We start from the raw sequence: 22,334 nt of genomic DNA on the forward strand, positions 1-22,334 counted from the left end.
TTCTCCCCTACTATACAGTTGTGTTTTACTGTGTCATTTAAAAGTAAAACAAGTATATATGAAGATTTGATTAGATAACATTGAACCTGGAAAACTAACATACTGATTCTGACTGTTCAGTGCTAAAACAGTTATTATTTATCATTAGTGACAAGACAGATAAGAAAATACATTTTCAGTACACACAGTGACAGCAATGAAGAAGTCTGGGAAAGAAGCATGATACGGACTTCACAGGTAGAGAGCACTAACACTAGCATAGGACTACAAGAAAGGAGTAAAGAAACTAGAGAATTTTGATGACTAAAACCTATAAATTATTAGAGCTGTAATACAGTATTCTTAAAAACCTGCTATTTTATGTGTAGATGCTTCTGTGTTCTCAGGTCTTGGGGAGGCCAAACTTAGGTCAACAGATACAATAGCCCTTTTATCTTCATATAGTCTTGCCTGTGGATTATGAAATGCATCTTCGTTTTGCTTGTGCATCATATTCAAGTCCGCTAAAGGAAAGGGGAAATAACTGTTTATAATATTTTATTCTCACAAAAGGCGTGTTCACCGTAGATTCTCAGAAATACAGGGATTTTTGAACAGACTCTACTTTTCCTGGGCATACCAACTATGGGAACAAAATATTTAAGCAAAGAAAAGAATTTAGAAGCTAAAGGTAAAATACTAGTCATCAGGAATTCACTGATTAAAAGATTTATTTTGTTGGTTTTCTTTTGCCAGGAATGATTCTTCACAGCCAACCTCCCCTCTCCCCCACCCAAAAATGCTATGAAACGGAAAGATAAAGAGCTCAAAGACAAATCAAGAATGACAAGTCTGTGTTGACAAGTACGTATTTAGAAACCACCCCTTCTTCAATATCCGTAAAGCTGCAAAATACTTTTGAGTTTAGTATTGGCATTTTAAGTACTGAATCTCTATTTGATTACTATTAAGGGCGGTAACAACAATGAACCATTAAAGTGTATTATGGTCTTCATGTCTTCAGTAATGATTCAAGTGCAGATTTCTGTATGTAAGCAAAACAATGTCACCAAAATTTTCACCAGAGTTTACATGGTGCCTCTCAGTGACCATAAAAATCCTGAACAAAGATGTTAATTTCAGCTCATTTTGAAGTGTTCACCATACTACACCTAGAAGGTCTGTTTCAAAACAAAAAAGTACTACACAGTTTTCAGATCCTTTTCAAATAGTGTTTCTGATAATTATGAATTACTGTAATCGTTTAAGCACACAGATTCCAAGAACTTTAAATTACATCCCTCCCTGTAAAGCAGTCTTTGCATATACTGGAGTCCCAAAGCTATTTACAGACATTTTCAAGAGGATAAAAAGACAAGTCACACTGCATAAGAGAGAGACATGGCAGAAACAGCATGTTATGTTTCATGATATCTGACTCATAACTTATCCATCATGCTGCTCAACAGTGGTGGGAAAAATAACTTTACATATGTAATTTGGGAAAACAGGCTGAGAAACTTCTTGGTTCCTCATTTACAGACAGAGATAAGCTTCTCAGGAGGTACAGACAGAGCTCAGGCTAATGTAAGCAGCCTACACTTTCCTGTGGCCCACTCTACTCACACCATTACAAAGCCGAGAGAGAGAAGCCAGACAGTTAAATGCAGTGCCTAGTGTTAGGCAGTGTGAACACCTCTATCCGCTCTGGGGATAAACACAAGCTTGGATTCTCAACACAAGCTTCTAAACTGATTCTTTGGGCACATATTCTTTAAAAAGCATTTAAGCTTTATCCCCCTACCCTCAAATTACACTGTGAATTTAGCCATATGTTGCTCAGGTGTCATAAAACCAAAACTAATTATTTATATATAAACTGTTATCCAGCAAGTGTTCCATGCTTTGAAAATTCTCATATTTTATTATCAGAAAACATATTTTAAAAATCTAATCAGAATTCATCATCATATTCCAATAATAAGAAAATCAATTTGCTTCACATCAGAAATTAATAGTTTTAAAATAGTAAGACTGACTCACTTTAAAAGTTACCACTTCTATTCATTTTGGACTAGTACTACCACTTCCACTAGTGTATTCAGCTTTCCACAAGAGGAAACTGACTGACACCCCTGGATTGGTATGAGAAATGCTTTTCTCAGAGATCCCACTTCACTTCTTCTGGGTAATTCATTAGATATTATCTTTTTTTCCCAAATTGGAAACATTCAAATTCCCAGGGGTGGGAGAAAGAGTAAAAAGTTTCGAGTCCATTTGACTTGGCTGAAATGAGACAGTCACCTTTAGGGGGATTTCTAAAACTGTTTTGTAGATTATGTGGGAGAGTGCTCAACAAAAGATGATCTGTGGCATTTAAGTGAATTTAGTGTTAATAATTTTACTTTGAAATATACAAATCTAATTGTGCCTACTGAGTACTATTTTTATTTTAGATAAAATGTTGCTGTAGGTTTCAGCAGGAACCGGAATCAGGAATGTGAGTTTTAATCTTACATCTATCTCAGATTTACTGGAGGGGTGGATGAACAACATGCCCCAATCATAGCTATCTCCCAGTTGACTACAGTCTCATCTTCTATAAAACGGCACTTGGAAAAAAACAAATCTTAAAAACCACTACTGCTGTCTGCTATTTGTACAGCCATTTACCAGCAGTGTTACTTTGGGGAAATTTAAATATTCCACTTAGTTTTGTATTTTTATTCAAACATGCTTCCATTTTCCATGTCACAAGTAGAGCTTTCTAAGCCTACAAGTGATTAAAAAAATAAAAACAATAAAAAACCTGTTCCTGGAAAATGTTTAAATAAAAGTTTTTGCAACAAACTTGAGGATATTTGTATTGCAGCTGATTCTAACAGCTTGTTTTCCTCCTTCTCCCTTTACTGTTGCATTTTGAATTAATTTATAGTTGACATATCCTGTGTTTCCCATTTTGTTCAACTCATACCCTTTGAACAATTCTAGTGGAATCAAAATAATCACTCACTTAAATATTCCTAGAGTGCATCTGCTTGAAACAAGTACTTCTATTTGTCTATACAGGGCTACCCGTGTAGGTGTAACATATCCAAATAACAAGGAATAACATATCTGAATAGAGCCTTTACAACAGCAAGAAAACATCAAACTTAAAAACACAATCCATAATTTTGGTAAACATACTTATCAAATTTCCTTTTGCATCTCTGAGAGGAGCGCCACCACCACCTCTTCCCCAGGGATTATAATTCCTCATTTCTGCTTCTAACTTGGCTTCATAACGTTCCTTCTCCTCTCTCTCTTGTTTCCGTCGTTCTTCTCTCTCTCTTATCTAAAACCAAACAAACCAAAGTCAATTGCATGAAAATATCACATTAAATATAATTTTAATAAAAAGTTAACGGAGCAAGACTACTATCGTTACCCATTCCCCTCATCTTTATCAAGCAAATTACAAACATTTCACTGCTTATACTGCAGACAGTGCATTGAATACTGCTGTCAAAATGTGCGTGTACAGTTGTGCATAATCACAGAGAAACATACAGATACACATTTTAAGACTTCCAAGTTCCAGAAATGTTCACATCAGACACTTACAGGAGATCAAAAGTCCCATATGCTTGGATCTTATGATACAGAAATTTATACTGCCTGAAAATTAAAATTCTACAATATTTACAGCACTTGCTTCTCTCAACCTGGTATATTTTAACCAAAACTTAAGACTAGAGATGACATGAGATAAAGAAAAACTCTTAACAATAAATGCCTTAGTAGAATGCTACACAATTCTACAACCATGAATGAAATAGTTTTCTGCAGTAATACATGATGATATATGCAAATAACACAAAACTGCTCACATGGTTTGTTCATCCGTTTCTTCAAAATCAGGTTAAATTTTGTAACTAAGTCTCCTAATAATTTAATGAAGCATGTATAAAGAGAACAGTTGTTTAAAAAGTCTAACTTCTTTTCAAAGTTTTTAAAACACTAGCTACTATTTGTGTAGCTGAAATATATTGATATATTTTTCTTAAGTTTATTTCTTCTGTGCATTAGATAAACATTTTCCTTTATCAAATAGTCAGACAATTCTGCAAAGAGATATCATGAGTCAACACAAACAGCCATCTAGTCACTTCAACTGTTCACAAAAATGGTCAGTCAGGTTTGTCTATAGGGAAAAAAAAAAGGCAGAATACATTCTGTTCACTTTCAACCATAAGCAGCATAACTTTAAAAGTCTGTATTGTGCCACATTTATTAGACCTTTATGTCAAATTGTACAGTCTCTCACATAGCAAGATAAAATTTACTTCGTAAGACTATAGTGAAAAAATGCTTTCAGAGAAGCATAAATGCAATATCAGACGCTATCCCTAAATATTTATTTTGTTCTTAATTTGACCTTGATTGGCAGCCTCTCCTTTATCCCTACCCACAATCATAATTAGAAGTACAATATTTTTATAGCAATTATTTACCTCCACTGAATAAATATATAAAGAAGAATAAGATAAGACACCGTTAGTACCACTGAACTGGGTTCCAGCAAAATCTCTTCCGAAATAACATGTCTTATCAAGGTCAAATACATTTATAAATGTAAACTCCCACAAGATGCAGCAGCAAAAGGCCATTAAAATGAGTAGGTGACTAAGATGTCTACTGGAAGACAGGATACTCAAGAACTTTGTCTAGTGTATCAAAAAGGAATCTGGAAAGAGGCAAGACAACACCTACGAATACATACTGGAAGCAAACATAAGGGAAGCTTTTGAATTAGTATCCAAATGATCATGAAGAACTTACTGAAATTAAGAGTGTTTCTAATAATTACAGCAATAATACTCAAAAGCAATCTTTCAATAGGAAAAAGCAATACAAGTCATTGCTTTTAAGATGCAGGTTCTTATGTTTATGAAAATAATTATATAAAACTCCATGCCTGAAACTAATCTGTTTGCTGTCAGTCTTAATATTCTCTCTGCCTCTGACAAAAAAATTGAAGAGCTTACTGTCCACCTGAACAGGTAAATGAGCTAAAGCAAGGTCAGAGGAATGGGAGGAAAGAAGCAATGAAGGGAGGGAGAGTTAAGAAAGCATTTTACTAGTAAACTAAATAAGTATGTTTGAAAGACTACTACAGTTACAACCATTATATGTTGAAGAGTAGAAGAATAAAGCATCAGAAGCTTTATCACTCAGTACCTGCTGTTGTAATTCCTGTTGATAAGATAATGTTGCCTCTTTGGAAGGCTTTGTTTTTTCTTCAGAAAATACTCCTATGCTTCTTTGTCTGTCTCCTGTATTCCTCTGTCCAATGTTACTTCTGAATTAGAAAACCACACATATAAAAGGAAAACAACATAGGGTCCAGAAGGGGAGGAATTAAAAAAAAAAAAAATATTAAAAATTCCTGCCTGAAATATTTAAGAGCTGTTGTTTTCCACAGCCTGGCAGTTTATAATCTCAACATTTTCATAAATCCATATAAAACGAAGAGTTCACTGAATTATTGTTTAGATAGAAATTCTTAATTAGAAGTTTGAAGAGTTTCTTTAACACACTTTCTTTCAAAGGCATAGCCGTTTTCAGCAAAATATTCCCAACATGAAAAGCATATCAAAACCAATATATACAAAGAATATGAATACAGATGATACTTACACAGATCGCTCTACTGGGGCTTGGCCTAGAGGAGGATCTGGATTAGGTGTGGGTTGCATTCCCATCATACCTGTACCATCTACACAGTAAAAAATTTTCTATTTTAAATTTTGAAAGCTCAGATATAAACATTTGCCATTGTTTAAAACAACAGAGCTGACTGCTGAAACTCTGTGACTGCAGAATTACAAACAGGACTCAAACTTGTATAACAAACTTAGCTAATCTTTAATGTCCTCTAAATCAAGAAATAAAACGCCAAGGTACAACTCTATTACTTAAATTCTACTAAATCCCTTTAAAATTTACAAATGTCTTCATTAACATATTCTACAATGAACTAACAAAAAGAAATAACTCGCTTAATGTAACACTTGTCCTCATGCTTTCCAAATGTGTCCTCTGTTGTGAGGAGAGCCCCGTTGCCTCCTGCAGGAATGCAGTACCTTTGGCATCTGTACTCTTCCTGAAAGAGGACCTGCAGCACTCTGCCACTGCAGGGCTTGGAATTACTGTCTATACTACTGCTTGTGTTCAAGACAGTAAGAGATGCATCTCTAAAACAATTTCACACTTTCAAATTTTAAGCACTAGCAATATTCCAGTTTGGGACAAGCTTTAAGACAATCTAACTCTCGTATGTGAATTTTAAGTATTAGTGTAAGCCATTTTACCCTAGAGTTTATATTGATACAAGGGTAAAACAAACAAACAACAAAACAGCAAAATAAAACACACAAAAAACCCCAAAGCCCCTCCAAACAACCCCCCCAAAAACCCTCAAAACTTCTGAGAGTTAAAACTGTGCTCTGAAAATAAGATTACAAAGATAAGGTAAAAAAGGTGCCTGCAACAATAAAAAAAAAAATCTCAAGCCATAAGCTATTACATTTCAAGATAGGGAGAAATTTACAGCAGAGAAAATAAAAAAGTCTAAAAACTTTTGCTCTTAAATCTCTAGCATTCCTGAAATTCCCCAGTGGATACAAATATCATTCATATCAACCAGTAGAAGAGTTATTACTGCAATTTCTCCTTTATTTGAACCTTTCTATGAAGGTAGCACAACAACTTTTTAAAAGTATTTGGGTTTTCCTCTAGAAAAGCAAAAAAAGCAAAAAAAAACCCCACCCAAACACCATATAATTCAGTCCCTCCCCACACACATCACAGTCGTTCCACTTGTGAAATAATCATGAAGCAGTCAAAGGGTAGATAAAAACCTAGGAGTTCTTAAAACAAAAAGTTTGATTACTTCATGCAGCTCCTTTAAGAATATTTAAAGTTATATCTGAAACTGTAACAATACCTACACATGTAATCAATTATAATACGATTTAAGCAATTTTAGAAAATAATGTTGTGATTATCAAAACTATAAAGAAAATTATCTGGAAGGTGTAATGGCTAAGTAGCTGAGACTAGAGCTTGCTGAAGTGATAAACAAAATTTCTGGAAGCCATAGCCCCTTTTGCAGTTGGAGGGAACTACTGCATTGAAAAAAAAAAAGCCTACTTTTCATTCAATACACATCTAAGAAATGGGTTAAAATTGTTGTCACTAGTTCTACATTACTCATCATTTAACTAGATTAAAAGCAGTCATCTAAATCACTCTAACAACCAATCCACCTAAAATCATCAACTTACAATATGCAAGATTGGGATCCAAAGGATTCCTAACCCCGTAAAAGTAATATGCGTCATCATAAGGCGTTCTATAGTTGTCTGTCAAAACTGGTGGTGGAGGTGGTGGCAATGGCGCAAGCCTTAAAGAAAAAAGGATTGTAATTTTTTATTTTGTTGTACAACTGAAAAGAGATCATCAAAAGAAGAAAGAAAGGAGAGGAAAAAAAGAGAGGGAGAAAGAATTTACTATAGGAAAATTCTAGATTTAGCTCAGCCCAAGACCTCTCATTAGTGTCATGCAGGAACAAGATACAATAAGCCTCAGTAGGGAATTAACTTTTTCTTAGGGAGTAGTACATGAAGCTGCACTATTCCAGAGATCTAAAGAACATAAAACAAGCACGCCTTCTTTAACTGGTTCAGTTAATGATTCTTATTGGTTGCATCAGTAACAGTAAATAAAACAAGCCAAGAATTAGTCTCTGGTCAAAGGGCAAGTGGCACAGCACAGCTTCAGCCACACGCCTGAAGCTCCTTCTCTCTCCCTGAACAGTTTAGTCTCAATCACAACATCTAGTGGAAGCTGTCCTTGCCTATACCGCATTCCTGAGCTTAGCCCTGGCAGATCACTTAACTGACAGGGACCAAACTCATGCCATACCAGCCTTCCAACAATATGGACGCTGCTGGGCATGTGCCCAAGCATCCTCACAACATGGTTTAATATTACACACGGACATAATTTCTGCAGCATGAGCCTTAGTGTACACAAAGATCCACTGAGAGAGCTGTCTTCACAGATAATCCAGCATCCCCAGCTTTTTCAAAATAAACTGTGAAGAAATAGACATTAAAAGTTCATTTCATTGTAAAGTAGTTTAGTTTTCTGCTAATTGTCAAAACATTATTTCTACCTTCATTAGTTCCTTGGAGAAGGATCAATAGCATCACTGAGCTCTACCTTTGCAGTAATAACATAATTAACATCAATCTTATTTAATATGCAAAATGAACATGATGGTGAAGCACCTGGGAGCTGCTATTTCACCGAGAGTGCTGGCCAGCCCCCTGTGAAAGTCCTCATTCACTGGAGAGGCTGAAGGGATGGGCACCGGAGTTTGGAAAGCCACCCTAGGCCTTTCAGGAGGTATGTTCTCTTCAGAAGCTCTCACTGTCAAGCCAAACTGCCTCAATCTATTTGGCTGAAGGGAGGAAAAAAAAAAATCCAAACAAAACACAACACAGGAAAAGAGAAACCCAAACAGTTACCTTGTTATTACTAGGAAATATTCTGAACCTCCAGTTAAGTTGCATTAAACACTTCAGTGGGTCCCAACTTGCTGCTCAAATTTCTAGTAATTGCATTTTTTTTTCTCCCAAGGAATTACTGGAAATCTAATACTACAAGGAAATCTAGCATGTTTATCACAGATTTACAAAAACCAACCTCTATGGCAGGTTTCAGCAAGTACATGGTTCTACTTTTTGTCCAGAAAAAAAGAAGTATTTCCACAGTTGTCTGTAGAAGAGGTTATCTACAGCTGACAATTTCCTACACGGACAGTATTCTCATATTATGCGTAGGAAAAGTTTCTGAAATGCCTCCACCCCACCCCAAGATTAAAATAGCTCATAATCAGTAAAAACTAAAACCAAACACATTCTGAGACTTTTTCCAATAAACATTTCCTTGCAATTCCATTATTTTAGTTTTTAATTTTCTTTGATTTTATTAAATTTTTCAAACACAGTAAGTATAAAATTTTGGGGGGTTTCTTTCTAAAAGAGAAATATCAAATGTTTATTGATAACCGGCAGCCTCAGAGGAAAGTCAAGGGCAACATGCAATTAATGCGAAGGCATGCAAGTCAGTTTCTGAACTATCCCATCACATCCAGAAAGCCCTTACACCAACAGCTATGCATACATATTTTAACATTTAAATGAGTCAATATAATAGAAGACCAGAAAAAATTCATACACTGTATAAATAAAACAGATTTTGTTTCTGGTTCTATCTGGCAGTGTTTTACTGGTTCTAACATTGTAGTGTTTCAATTAACATGCATTCAAAGTAATACCAGCAACCAGCTAAACATTAAATATCTAACCACAAACCATATACCCTACAACATAGAAGTATTTCAGCAAAATATTAAATGTTTACCTCCTCATCACTTAGCTGCAAGACAGTATATACAAGGCAGTTAGTACTCGCCAATCATGAACTACAGCATTAAGATAAAAATTCTCAAAATTTACTAGACATATTTGTTTATAATGTAACTTCAAATTTCTAGAAATTAGATAATAGATATGAGCTACAGCAATTGAAAATTATAAAGCAGTCTACAGAATTTTATTTTTTTAACTAGTCTTTTCAAATCCAGTGCCCTGAGCAGGAGAACATCTAAAACAGCCTTTCTCACTAACAAGTTTAATGCGAACTGCTCCCAAAGTGCCCCAGATTTCAGCTCTGTAGCTAATTTCAGATGTGACTATGGTACTCAGTTCATCCTGGGGATTGTTTTCTTTTAAACAAGCAGTATATACAACAGTCTGCATTTATAGATTCTTAAGCAGGCATTGCTATTTAACCAACCTGTAATTAATCAAGAAATCCACCTAATTAGAATCTCTCCCCAAGAGGCAATTTAAAGCTAACAGTGACTGATGCTTAATGAATGTAGCAATTCTACTTAATTGAAGGCTTTCAGCTAAATTAATAGTTTTAAAACATTGTACATGCCCTGGACTTGCTCTGGATATAATTTTGTTCCTACAACAGACACTTTTCAGTCTCTGACTGAGATGCGTATGGTATATAGAGTGCTGCAGCACAGCATGCTTCTGCCTAGTCAGCTTTGATTAGAGAAAACTGTTTATGCTGACCTTACAGCCTGCTGTGCCGAAAGAGCCGGCATTCTCCGCTCAGTTTTTCCTCTTTTCCCGCCTGGCTCCCAGCTGTACATTCCATCCCTCTACCTTTCACCATCATCAGAATCCCCCATGAGCCAACTTACCTCTCTAAGCCAACTAAACCAGCAAAGAAGATCCAGATTTTTGCCAGCTAAACAAGCTGAATCAGTTCACAAAAGGGATCAAACAAACACCACAGATAATTTAAGCAGAGAGGGCAGGAACATACAGCCAGACCATTTGTCAGTGTTCTTCCTCCCCATTCAGGAGTAAGAATTTTGATTCAGCTTTGTTGCTTATCTGTGTGCGTTCTCAGCCTCCTGCCTCATGTGCTGACTAACAGCATCTTACAGCTATTCATTCATCTTCATTTTCTAGAAAATAAGAGTTCCTGTCACTTCTGCTGAACTCTCCAGAAATGGCCCAAGTTTCTGCGTTGTAGCCTCCCCTAAATAAACAATGGTGCTGTTTTTTTGAACTGGTAACCAGTTAAATTAATAACCAGTTTATTCTTGCTTGAGAAAGTTACCCATCCTACATCTCCAACAACGGATCTCTACTGCACCCAAGATGTAATGGCTTCAGGCACTTAGCAAACACACATGCAAATAAATCATACTAGTTCTGTGACAATCAGTCTGCTACTAATGTTACTAGTGGTGACAATTTACTTGTCCACATACACTAATCAAAATTCTTAGTACAATATGACCTTACTAAGGAAGTGGAGATAGTAGGAACTCTGCATGAAGTCTTACAAACAACAGGATATTAAACTTCTTGCTTTTTACAAAATCCTATAAAAATGTTTGCAATCCTGAACACTACATTTGCTGGTTTAAAAAAGTTACAAATTTGAAATTAATAATTGCTACAATGAAATCAACTCTGCTACAAAACAACTGGATTTTTTTCTTTTAATTGAAAAAGAGCAAAAACTTTCTGCAGCATACTTTACATTCCCAAAGAAAGGTTACTAATGTGTGCTCGTACAGGCTACCACTGGACACTAAGTATTTTATCCATGATACCCACTGCTTGTACAAAATTACCATTTGGTCACAGCAAAGGAAATGTTCAATAACTTCCATGAAAATATTTTCTTCTTAAGCTGAAAGCATGTGTAATGAGTTACAGTCTTATCATCTTTGGCTTCAATTTTATTCTATGCTAATGCCCTATTAGAAAGAAACAACATTTATGATTCTATAAAAGCCCTACAGCTTTGTGACTGAGCAACCACAGTGTACATGTAATTAAAAAAAAGTCTGTATAAGTGAAAGAAAATCCAAGTTCCTTACCTTCTTTTCCGGGTCTCGAGCTCCAGAAGCAGCAACTGAGAGCTCAAGTTCCTTCTCACTGTTTTTGTTTTAAAAAAGGAAAAATAAAAAGGTTCAAATCAGAAAACAGTAACAGCTATACTCACTCTTATAAAGCACAGACTTCACAACTCTGTAGTTAAAATAACTCTGAAAATACAGGAGAACAGAAGACATGATTCCACTTGGTTTCTTCTGGAGTCAGGAGAGAAGGATATTGTATATTATTTGTAAATAAACAGAACTCTCAAGAAGTATCTGGCTATCATCTATTCCACCTAATAAAAATCCAACTACCATAAAAGGACAAACCACAACATTGCTTTTTACTAGAACCTTTCACAACATTTCTTAAAAATTGATCTTTATTCACATTACAGCAAGAAGTTTATTATAAACATATTGAAAGGAATGGTTCAAAAGTATAGCAATAAGTACTATACTCTAATTTCAGAGCTCAGGCTTGTTCAGCACGTACAATGTTTCATCACAGTGAAACCATCAATAACAACTTATTTTTAATTCCTTATCCCTTCACTAATATCACTGTGTGTTTTTATGTATCCACACTGTCATTCAGCAGGCAGCTACTGATAGGTAAGCAAGAAATTTGTATTTTATTATTCTGCATAAGCCAGATGGTCAAGTGCTTTGAAAATGAAAGGTTACTTTCCCAAAATGGAAGGCAAAACACAATTAATTTTCAACTTTGCAAAATAATTAGACACTCCTCTACCAGCCAAAAAGATATGGGTAAAGAACCTCTAACTAAAGTTAAGAAACTAAAAGTAATTTTTCAAAAATTTTAAAAAAATCTGTTTTTTCCTTTATTCCATTAAAAGCGGGTATATTTGTTTATTAAAAAATAAAGCTCTCATGACAACGAGTTTAACTGAATGCAATATTACCTAGCTAGCTGGAATTTTTTAGTTATGAAAATTTGTCTTACCACACTGAATTCATGAAATTCCTTTAAATTTCAGCCAATATCTTTTAAAAATATAGTAACTTGCCATTACCGTCTCTTATTTCGCTGCTGCTCAGCCATCTGTTCTATTAGTTCTTGCCTGTATTTCTCTTTTTTCCTTTGGAGAAGTTCTCGGTCCTGACCACCTAAAGAAATGACCGCACATTTGCATAAAAGCTCCACAAAATACACAAAAGGTACTGGACAAAAACATCACATTTCAGTCAACTTAAAACATGAAACATAGCGTAGTATACAATCTGGGAACGTGCATAAGAATATTGGATTTTTACTGACTTAAAAAATACTCTAGTTTTAATATACACTTTGTTTGGAGTATGATGATCAAAACTACTAAAACTTTCATTATTATTTTCCTAGTTTGTCTGTTTCTGTATAGTCAGGAAGCTACAAATTTCAAAGCTATGTGATACAACAGCAACTGAAAAAAGTTACTTATCTTTTTTTCCCCCCTAATGCTCAACTAAGGAAGATACTCTATGGCACTCCAAAATTATGAGGCACTGCTCTAGATAACAATGAGTTAAAACTGAAAAGAGTCAAACCCACAGGTAGGAAAGCAAATTGTTCCACTTTTAGGATGGTTCCCATGACTCCTAAGAATTAGCAAAGTATTGACAGATATGTATATATAGAAGGAAACAGGGATAACATCTCACACGGATTCTAAGGAACCCAAAAAACTTTCAACTTGTGCTAGTTCCCTCACAATAAGGAAACAACATAAAAAACCCATCATCACTATTTTCTATATAGTCTGACTATCAGATACAAGGACTCCTATCCTATTTCCATACACAAAGTCACTATGGATCTCCAGTAAAGTAGATCTGAACAATAAAGTGAAGGAAACTGCAAAGAAACGAAAACAAAAAGCAAAACACAACAATAACAAAAACCCACGATGCATGACCGATTGAATTTTTTATTCAGTTACTGTGCTGGGACTGTAAAGTGACCAAAATGTGCAAGATAACCTCATGGTTTATGATTTTTGGGGAGTCTGAAATGACTTCTTGTTTCCAAAAATTTCAAGTTTAAATTTCCTTAATCTTTATATAAGATAGTTAACAATATTCTTCTCCTAACCAGGACTGCTAGGAATACAGATTCACAACTTTGCGTACTCAAGTTACTACAAATGAGATGACTGAACAGATTAGAGAGGCTGACCATTACCACACCACTGGTTTAATGTTGCCTTTAAACAGTTCCAGAAAATTGACCTGCCACATGTAGCACTGAAGATCAGTTAAGTTCAAATGTAAAAATAAAGAGAAATTCTTCTCACAATCATCAGTCAATTTTTCCACAATTCAAACCTAGTTTGCCTTCAAAGGCTCCCATCTGAAGAACTACTACAGTTCTTTTATTCTTGCCTTACAACTTTCTGAATTTAGCTAAGAATGCTATGTTTCCAACAGTATTTCTCTCTGCTACGCTCAGTAATAATGTTCCCTGCTAAATTTTATGGCTACATTTAAGCAGTAAGAGTTGATCAGAATCATTTGTTCTTGAACAGGCTTGTGAAGAGTACTGTTTCCTGTATTTCTGCAATTAAAATTCAATACCAAGTTGTGTCTTTAGCAACGCAGAGGTTAATATTTCTCCTAGACTTCATTTCGTAAAAAACTTAATAATGTATCTGGGCCTTAAACCGTCAATGGAATCTGAGAAGAAACTTGGGCACTTCAAAATTAATTAAAAAGCCCTGTTACATTAAGAGGGAAAAGGAATATGTTTTTCTTTTTTATTTTCTCTATGCAAATAATATTTATTTACCAGTCTTGGGGACAATAGCACACACACACAAAAAAGCGCTAATTCTGCTAGTTTTTAATTATTCCCAAAGAAAAATAAAATACACAGAGAAAAGGCTAACTCAGTGTCATTAGTTAGGTTTTTATACATACCAACAACAAGCCCTGTTGCATATGGCACTTCGGCTGCAGACTTGGCCTGTTCATTAACTGCAGAACTAATTTGTACCTGATTTCTGGCAAAGACAAAAAAGAAAATGGAAAGATCAAACTCGAGAATTTATTTGCAGTCTGTGTGAACTATGACAGATGCACTTACATCACTATGATACATTTATGACAAACAGCTTTTTTAAAATCGAAATAAATATCACAAGCAAAAGAAGAAACCTCCCAGAAAAATAAGTGTTTCTCACAGTTCTCATTTGCCTGCGGTTTTTGAAGCCATCAGAAACACTGACTCAGTTGAGCACTTGAACAATGTTGACAGACTGAGTGGTGCCAGTTAAGAGTTTATGTAAAGCTTTACAAGTGTTTTGCTTCTGCCTCATCCACTTGGTTTTGCAAGTCCAGAAGTGATCCAAGACAAGAGGGAAAAAAAAGGACTTTCAAAACTACTATCAGAAAAGCATTCTATGTTATTCTAATCATTAAGTTAAAAGTCTTCAGTTGGAGAACAGGTGATTTATTGTTTCAAAAAGAAAACTGGCATAGCTGTTCTCAAAGGAAACATGCTTTTCTTGTTCTGCTATATCCTAGCTGCAGGAAAAACAGCCATTTCAGACAACATATCAGGGATTTTAAATAAACATTTTCCTTTCACCAGGATTTTGTAGTGCAATTATCAGAAAAATACACTGCATACCACACCTAGAATTTCCAGTTCTTGACATCTGCTGCATACGTGCTCTCTCCTTTAAGTCATCTTCATAATCTGCAGGTAGATCTCTTGCTATTCCATCCAGACAGGGCCTTAAAGAAACAGAAAATATTCAGCCACGCTTGCCTAAAAACATCTAATCTGAAATGGAAAGTCCAGCAGTTTCACGCAAATGGATCTGCAGCCTGATAGCACACTGGATGGCAGAATCAGTTCTAAAAACATCACACAAAATTTCTAGAAATAATTCCCTTTGCTAGCATTGTCAAGGCAACTCTCTGTCTGGAGTGTGAATTCCCAAGCCTGCTTTCATGCAACCTTTATCTATTGACCCTGGTTAAGAGTTTTGAGAGCTGAAGAGCATTCAGCATTCAAACTGCATTCATTGAAACAGATCTTGATGCTCTTAATCCTCAGGAGCCAAAGTCTACAACAGATTTCAGCACACAGCTATTGGGCAAGTCTGGTGAAACAGTAAATTCAGATATGAAAAGCTTCTTTAATGACAACCTATCCTTCCCTGTGCACCTGACACCCTTTAAAAGACAGAGGTGACTTTTGATCAATATAGAAGACAGGTAAAAATTCAGGAGCTAAAATCTGAATCATCTATATATGAAATAATATAATTGAAACTTCAGATAATTCCAAAGATGCCAAAAATTGTATGGACGGAAGGGAACTTTTCCTGAAAACATCTGAGGTAGTTGAATTTACAGGCTTTTCTTGCCTTGCAAATTAACTACTCTTCAATGAGGACTTCAAGTTATCTTGATAAAATAAGGCAAGAATAGATATTCAATGGAAAATGAAGTACCCAATAGATGCTAACAAAGTTACATATTTTCCAGAGCTGGACAGAGCCATGGCCTTCCTATTAAGCAAATAACAACAACAAAAAACAAATAAACAAAAAATCCCACAAAAAATCCCCAACAAACCCCTAGGTAAACATAAAAAAACCCCCCATTGTATTCTTTTATGTATAAAGATCCACAGCTCTGCCCATCTTTGTAATTTAAATAAAAGCCAATAATCAAAGGCGAAAGGATGCAAGCAGATTGTTAAACATTGATTTAGCATCTTAACAACCCACAAGAACATGAAAGAACAACATCCATCCTCTTGGTACAACATGATCTTTCATGATCAAGATCATCTTTTTGATAATGATCAGTCTGCTACTTACAAGGCTGGTCACGTAAGACTGAAACACAGTCAGGAAATGGAAAGCCTAGTCCATAGCATGATGAAAGGATGCAGGGAGGAAGCAAAGAAACAAACTTTGGGATTCAGGAGGCAACCTTTTTTTGTAAAAAGCAGCAAGCTTAGCATGGCAGGCCCAGACATGTTGGCCCAATTCAATCAAGAAGCTGTTGTATCCTGTTTATAGGACAGACCTGGTTGCTGGGGATGACCAAAGTATTCCATTAATAAGAACCAAAACATTTTGCACTTCCTCTCACTAGCCTGTCACCATTTCTATTTGCCGAAACACGCCACAGTCCTTGTACCTCCGTCAAAACAGAAACCTTTCTGAAAAGTCCCATTACAAACACCTGGCTCTCCAAATTAATAAAGCCCATTTAAAAACATTAAAAAATTAGTACAGCAAATAAAAATATTCTTCCTTTTGAATTTAGTTTCTGTCATGAAGCAAATGTGTTCTGGAAAACACATTTGATTTAGCCTGAAATGAAGAAAAAAAACAATGCTAACTCTTTACAAGCCAGGCTATCAGTAACTAATAGACACGTTTCTCCTTCTGGAAGAGAGAAGGAATATAGTTCATAAAAGGTTAAGTGGAGTTCCTTGTAAAGGGGAAAAAAAGTACTAGACTACAAAGCACATTTAATTGAAAAAAATAAAAGTAATTTTGAATAAAAATTCAAAGTAGAAAATACACACCAAAAAAACCCAAGCCTTAAATTAATATTATGTACAAATTTAAGTTCAGGCAATTCAGGTGATGGTCTTTTAAGAAGATGCACCAAGTTTGCCAATAACAAGACTAACCTTTTGTACTTTCTTTACAGAAAGAAAACTGGAACTAAAACTGTTTCAGAGGCCTCTCCCAATAAGCAACGAATTGCCTTGTGATATATTGGTCACAGATATTTATATAAGCACCATCAATGTTTTCTGGAATAACTAAGAACTAGAAGAACTAGTATACTTCTATTCAGCATGATACTGTCTTGGCTCAAACACCATCCTTGCTGATATTTTACACATATAATTCCGTGTATGTTCTTTGAAAAACAAAATAAACCCTCAAACTTTATCAAATGGTGATTTTTATTTAAATATTAGACTCTGTGTCCATTGCATTAGACAGTGGCAAACAGCTACCTAGTAAAAAGCAGACGTTCATCCTTCGTGTTAATTAACACAGAGGATGAACATTGCTGTTAGTGTCATAAATATTGACATTTTGGTTATCTTTGTTAAATATCAAGTCAAGCTCCTAATATTTTTCTTTCTGAAAAGTTGTAGGACAAGATAACCCTACCCTAAAACCCCCTTTGCTCATTTCTACCAATACTACACTACAGAACGGAACAATTCTTGTATTTTGCATTCTCTTCTCTGAATCTCATTCAGCAGAAAACAATCTTGTTTCTGCTATCTATTTATCCACTGGTTCCATTTGCTAGTCTTTTTCAGAAAAAGTGTATGAATAAATGCATGCTTCTAGAAGCCCTTCTGAACATACAATCTGACACGCTGAAATAACCCATTTATTTAGTCTGCATCTCCCAAATGCTTCCAGACATTTCATTTCCTCCATAGTTACTTAATTCCTTTATGATTGTTTTTTAAAAGGCTGAGAAAGAATATCAAAAACTATTTTTGTAGACAAGTTCTTTTAACTCTATTGGCGTTTGAAACTGGGAAAGAAGCATGACCTCATTCAATTTAGAAAATGCTTTTGCAATAGAAGAGCATTTTAGGGTTTGTTTTTCCCAGTTATTAATTTGCAGTACTATCCAGAAAATTATCCCTGTAAACAATGACTCAGAAGATAATTTAACCAGTCCACCAGCAATTAACAACAAAACATGATCATAGTATTTAACACTATCGAGAGTAGTACAATTTGCCTACTGTGTTTTCTAGTGGTGTTAAGTCTAGGGAAAAAAAAAAGTGGTGATTTTGCCTAACACAGGAAAGAGTGGTGTTTCCTTCACTGAAGCAACTGCAGTAAAAAAATTCTGGCAACAGAATTCTTAACATAAAGAAAAAAAAGAAAAAATTAGCATCTGTAACAGTCATATTCCCAAGATTCGTAAAGAGAAAAAATGAACATTCTTCAAGCACCTTTTTAAAATTTATTTACAAGAAACTTTACTCCTTTATTTAATTGGAATTTAGCTATATAAAACACAGCTGTTTCAAGTTGGGTACTATTTCAGACCACAACCCATCAGTTTCTGAAAGCAACCAGTTCTTGCAATGGAATAACCAAAGATGGCCAGACTGCCAAACCCTGAATGATTAGGAAGGTTATGCTTTTTTGGTTTTTTGTTTTTTCACTTTTAAATGAGTGAGCTAGAAGAGAAAGATTAACAATTTACGTCAAAGTAACCAAACTGATTTATCAGTTAACACAGTAAAGACTAATAATTAACAGTACCTAATACCAGTTTTCCTCGTGAATGATTTATCTAACACACCCTCTTTTGTTTGGAGTTTTCTTAAATGTTTATTCAAACTGTGTATTTATTACTGAGATTAGCACCTATTAACACCATCAGGATTTGGTTCAACTGTGCATGTTTAAAGTCTGCCATTTAGCAAGATGTGCAGTAAAAAAAGAGGATTTTTTTAAAATATATTTTTACATTTCTAACATGGCATGTACCAAAAATTGAATCTTAAACAAATTTTGGAATCTGAATTGAAAATTGATTTGCTATAACTATTACAGGCTAAGAAAATACATGTAATCTTGGATTCCCAGCACAGGGGTTTGCTCTCAAATACTAACATGCTTTCTGGCAAACTACTCTTCATAAAAACGAACTGTGAGCTTCTTTTTCTGGGGTAATTTCTCTAGTATCCTTGGTTTGCTCCCTAAGGTATGATGTATAGTCTTATGCACTGGTCCAATTTTTAAATATTTTTCTAAAAATTATTGCAAAGTTCCTTTTTTAAGTACGGACAAAAATCCTGTTTTCACATGTGAATCTTGTCTAATTTTTAATGAGAGCAAACCATGGTTGTCAACAAGCACTACAGAAATAAAGGAGAAAACGGAATGAAGAATACCTTTCGGCATAAAAAACCCGGGGAGTTTTTCTGTCATAAGCGCTTTCACATCTAAATCTAGCGTCCATTTCTTCACTTATCTCAGGATCACAGTCCATTCTGTAATATCTTCTACCAAAATTACAATCCTCATCAAGTCTGTGATGCTTTGTAATAGGAATTACAGATTGGTTAGCAAATCCACGATGTCTTCGATTAGGAACATCCAAATCTTCATCGAGTCTTTTATTTAATAGTCGACTTCTTAATTCAACCTCATCATCTAACCTATGATACCTGTCTTCCTCCAGCCATCTCTTATTTAGCAGTTCTTCATAACCTTCTGTAGAAGTAAAAGCATCCTTCCTGGGAGGTTGTGCACCTGTATTACAGGGCTGTACTTCTGTATGTAGTTCTGGCTGGAGCCTGGTAACGGCTGTAAGTTTTTTATTCCTGTCCATCTGATTCTGTTTAATGGAAAAAAAAAAATATTAAAAGACCCGAATATAAACAAATCACATTGACCAAAAACTTGGGTTTGTATTTCTTCAAACCATCCCTAAACAGGTACTGGAGAAAAGGCAGAAGGTGAGCAAGAAAAATACTTCAAAGAGGGCTTAAAAGCTAGGGATTTTATTTTTTTCTTGAGGAAAAAAAGGTACTCTTTCTCTTATCTGATATTTTCCAGAAGAATCGCTATCAATCCTGGATGGGCCTGTTATGAACTCCAATTTGACCTTCAGATTCAGAGGTGCAAAGAATCAAAAAACAATTTGAACTTTATACCTCATCAAGAGACTAGATACCTTTACTCTATCCAGATTCAGACAAGTCCGTAATACTTCTTACCTATGAGTACAACCTTTTAACCTGACCATTTCTTAATCTATTTCTTTGCTCCCCAGGAAACATCACTATGAGAAAGGATGGTTTAGACAATAAAAAACCAACCCTATAACACACTGGACCAGTGTTCAATACACAGTTCTAGCAAACAACATAGTTTTGGATGAATCCTGTAGTATTTCTGCACGCTACTCTTTCACCTGTGGAATAAAGATAACAGTAACTCATACTTTACAAAATGTAATGAAAAATAAATGAAAGATGCAAATAGCACTTAGCTGGGAAGAAGGATCAATATACTAGAGGTTATGACTGCCACCCAGAAGGTCCTTGACAAACTGGAGAAATATGCTGACAAAAAGCTCATGAAGATCAAATGCAAATGCAAAATACTGCATCTGAACAATGCCATGCACCTGTGTGCACTGACCGCCTAGAAAGCGATTTCACAGAAAAAGGCCTGGGTTAGTGGTGGACAACTAGCTGAACATGAGTCAGCAGAGCACCCTTGCAGTGATGATGGCAAACCACACCCTGGGCTGCATTAGCAAGACCGTCATAAACAGGTCAAGGGAAGTGATCCTTCTCCTCTGGTCAGTATTTATTCAGTATTCAGGTTCTGGTGCAGTGTGCCCAGTTTTACGCCCTCCCCATGGATACTGACGAACTGGAGAAAGTGCAGAGGATGGCTACTGAGATGGCTAAGGCACCTGAGCTCATAAAGGAGAAGCTGATGGAGCTGGGTTTGTTCAGCCTGGAAAAAGAAGGTTAAGGTGGGTATGTACAGGGGCAGGAGGAACTAGTAATTGCAGTCTCTACCTAATGGGTGCTTACAGAGATGCCAGAATCATGGTTTTCAAAGAACCAATGGTCACAAGTTGCAGCAAAAGAAATTCCGATGGGATACGGAGGGAAAGAAGTTCAGATCAAGAGGTTAAAGCAGTGGAAGATGTTGCCCAGAGGAACTGCGGATTGTCCATCCTTTCAAAACTGAACTGGATAAGGCCTGACTAACCTGACCTAACTGTGAAGTTAACCCTGCTCTGAGCAGGGGATTATACTACATGACTTTCACAGGTTCCTTGCAACTGAAGTTTTTCTTATGATTATCTAAACAGTTGGATCAAACTTTCGAGGTCACATATGTTAATGAGACCCCTTCATTTGACTCTCACTCCAAGTCAAATATCCCTCAGAGATGGAAGAACCGCAACAAACTCTCACCAGTTTTTTTTCCTGTTTGTTCTTTTATGACAGTAAAATTGTTTCTACCCAAGAAAAATAAAAATGTAACATGAAAGTCCAATGGGATGACAAACAAAGCAGAAAGAAAAAACCCTGACTCCCTAAATAGATTTGATAAGTCAGCTGAGGAAACATAAATGCCCAAACGTATAGTTATATCTTTAGAGGTTTATAGACTCAGTTACACAAACACGAGCTGCATTTTTGCCACACATTTCCTAGGGATCACTGTTGCGTAGCAGTCTAACCCTTTAAGAAGCCAGTAAGAATCAGATATTGAATTCGAACATGTAAAGCATGCCTGAATAATGCCTTATAGCTGTCTTCACAGATTAAAATAGTTTTCAACTATATGACACTCCAATGCACTTGGAGGAAAACATCTTTCTCATAAGAAAACAATCTTTCCAGAGACAGACAAGAAACATTCTTCTAGATAGAACTTGCAAATACCCACGTATTTATACTTGCAGACTGCTGTAAGAAAGAAAATAAACTTGTCCCTTCACAGAACAACCTAGCACTCACACTACTGTACACTTAAGAATTTCTGTATTAAAAAAAAAAGTGGAAGTCCTTCTTAAATCAAATCTGCATTAGATGAGTTCCGAATTATTGCAGTCCATCACTAAACTAAGGTAACAACATTTAAAAAGAAAATTTACCCATTCTACACAAGATTTTAAAATTAACAAGCAGTAGAGAGGCTTTCTCAGACCAATATATTGCTTCCAGATTACTAAAACAAAGGGTCTCACAATAATGCTAATTAAACGTAAAAATCCCCTGTTGACTGTTGTACTGGTTTTGGCTGGGATAGAGTTAAATTTCTTCATA

General features: G+C 35.5%; 2 protein-coding genes across 13 annotated transcripts in view; one reads left to right on the top strand and one right to left on the bottom strand.

The window, feature by feature from the left end:
- ARFGEF1 (ARF guanine nucleotide exchange factor 1) overlaps positions 1-22,334 on the top strand; it is a 270,777-nt gene that overhangs the window by 126,066 nt on the left and 122,377 nt on the right. The window lies entirely within an intron of this gene.
- The window catches only part of CSPP1 (centrosome and spindle pole associated protein 1), a 65,557-nt gene that overhangs the window by 25,619 nt on the left and 17,604 nt on the right, over positions 1-22,334 (bottom strand). For 10 of the 12 annotated variants that reach the window (XR_012833788.1, XM_075743941.1, XM_075743937.1 and 7 more), the window contains 11 exons: positions 19,428-19,873; positions 15,146-15,247; positions 14,429-14,511; positions 12,547-12,640; positions 11,510-11,567; positions 8,319-8,491; positions 7,311-7,429; positions 5,662-5,740; positions 5,203-5,323; positions 3,169-3,316; positions 351-503 (listed from right to left, as the gene is read on the bottom strand). Coding sequence is in view for 11 of the 12 variants with exons in the window: in XM_075743941.1 (XP_075600056.1) it covers positions 351-503; positions 3,169-3,316; positions 5,203-5,323; positions 5,662-5,740; positions 7,311-7,429; positions 8,319-8,491; positions 11,510-11,567; positions 12,547-12,640; positions 14,429-14,511; positions 15,146-15,247; positions 19,428-19,873 (1,576 nt within the window). In the remaining variant the exon portion in view is untranslated. The remainder of the gene's footprint in view (positions 1-350; positions 504-3,168; positions 3,317-5,202; positions 5,324-5,661; positions 5,741-7,310; positions 7,430-8,318; positions 8,492-11,509; positions 11,568-12,546; positions 12,641-14,428; positions 14,512-15,145; positions 15,248-19,427; positions 19,874-22,334) is intronic. The other 2 variants (XM_075743942.1, XM_075743943.1) reach the window with 1 other exon arrangement.

This window comes from Balearica regulorum, chromosome 2 (assembly GCF_011004875.1).
Source record: "Balearica regulorum gibbericeps isolate bBalReg1 chromosome 2, bBalReg1.pri, whole genome shotgun sequence".
NCBI classification, from domain to species: Eukaryota; Metazoa; Chordata; class Aves; order Gruiformes; family Gruidae; genus Balearica; species Balearica regulorum.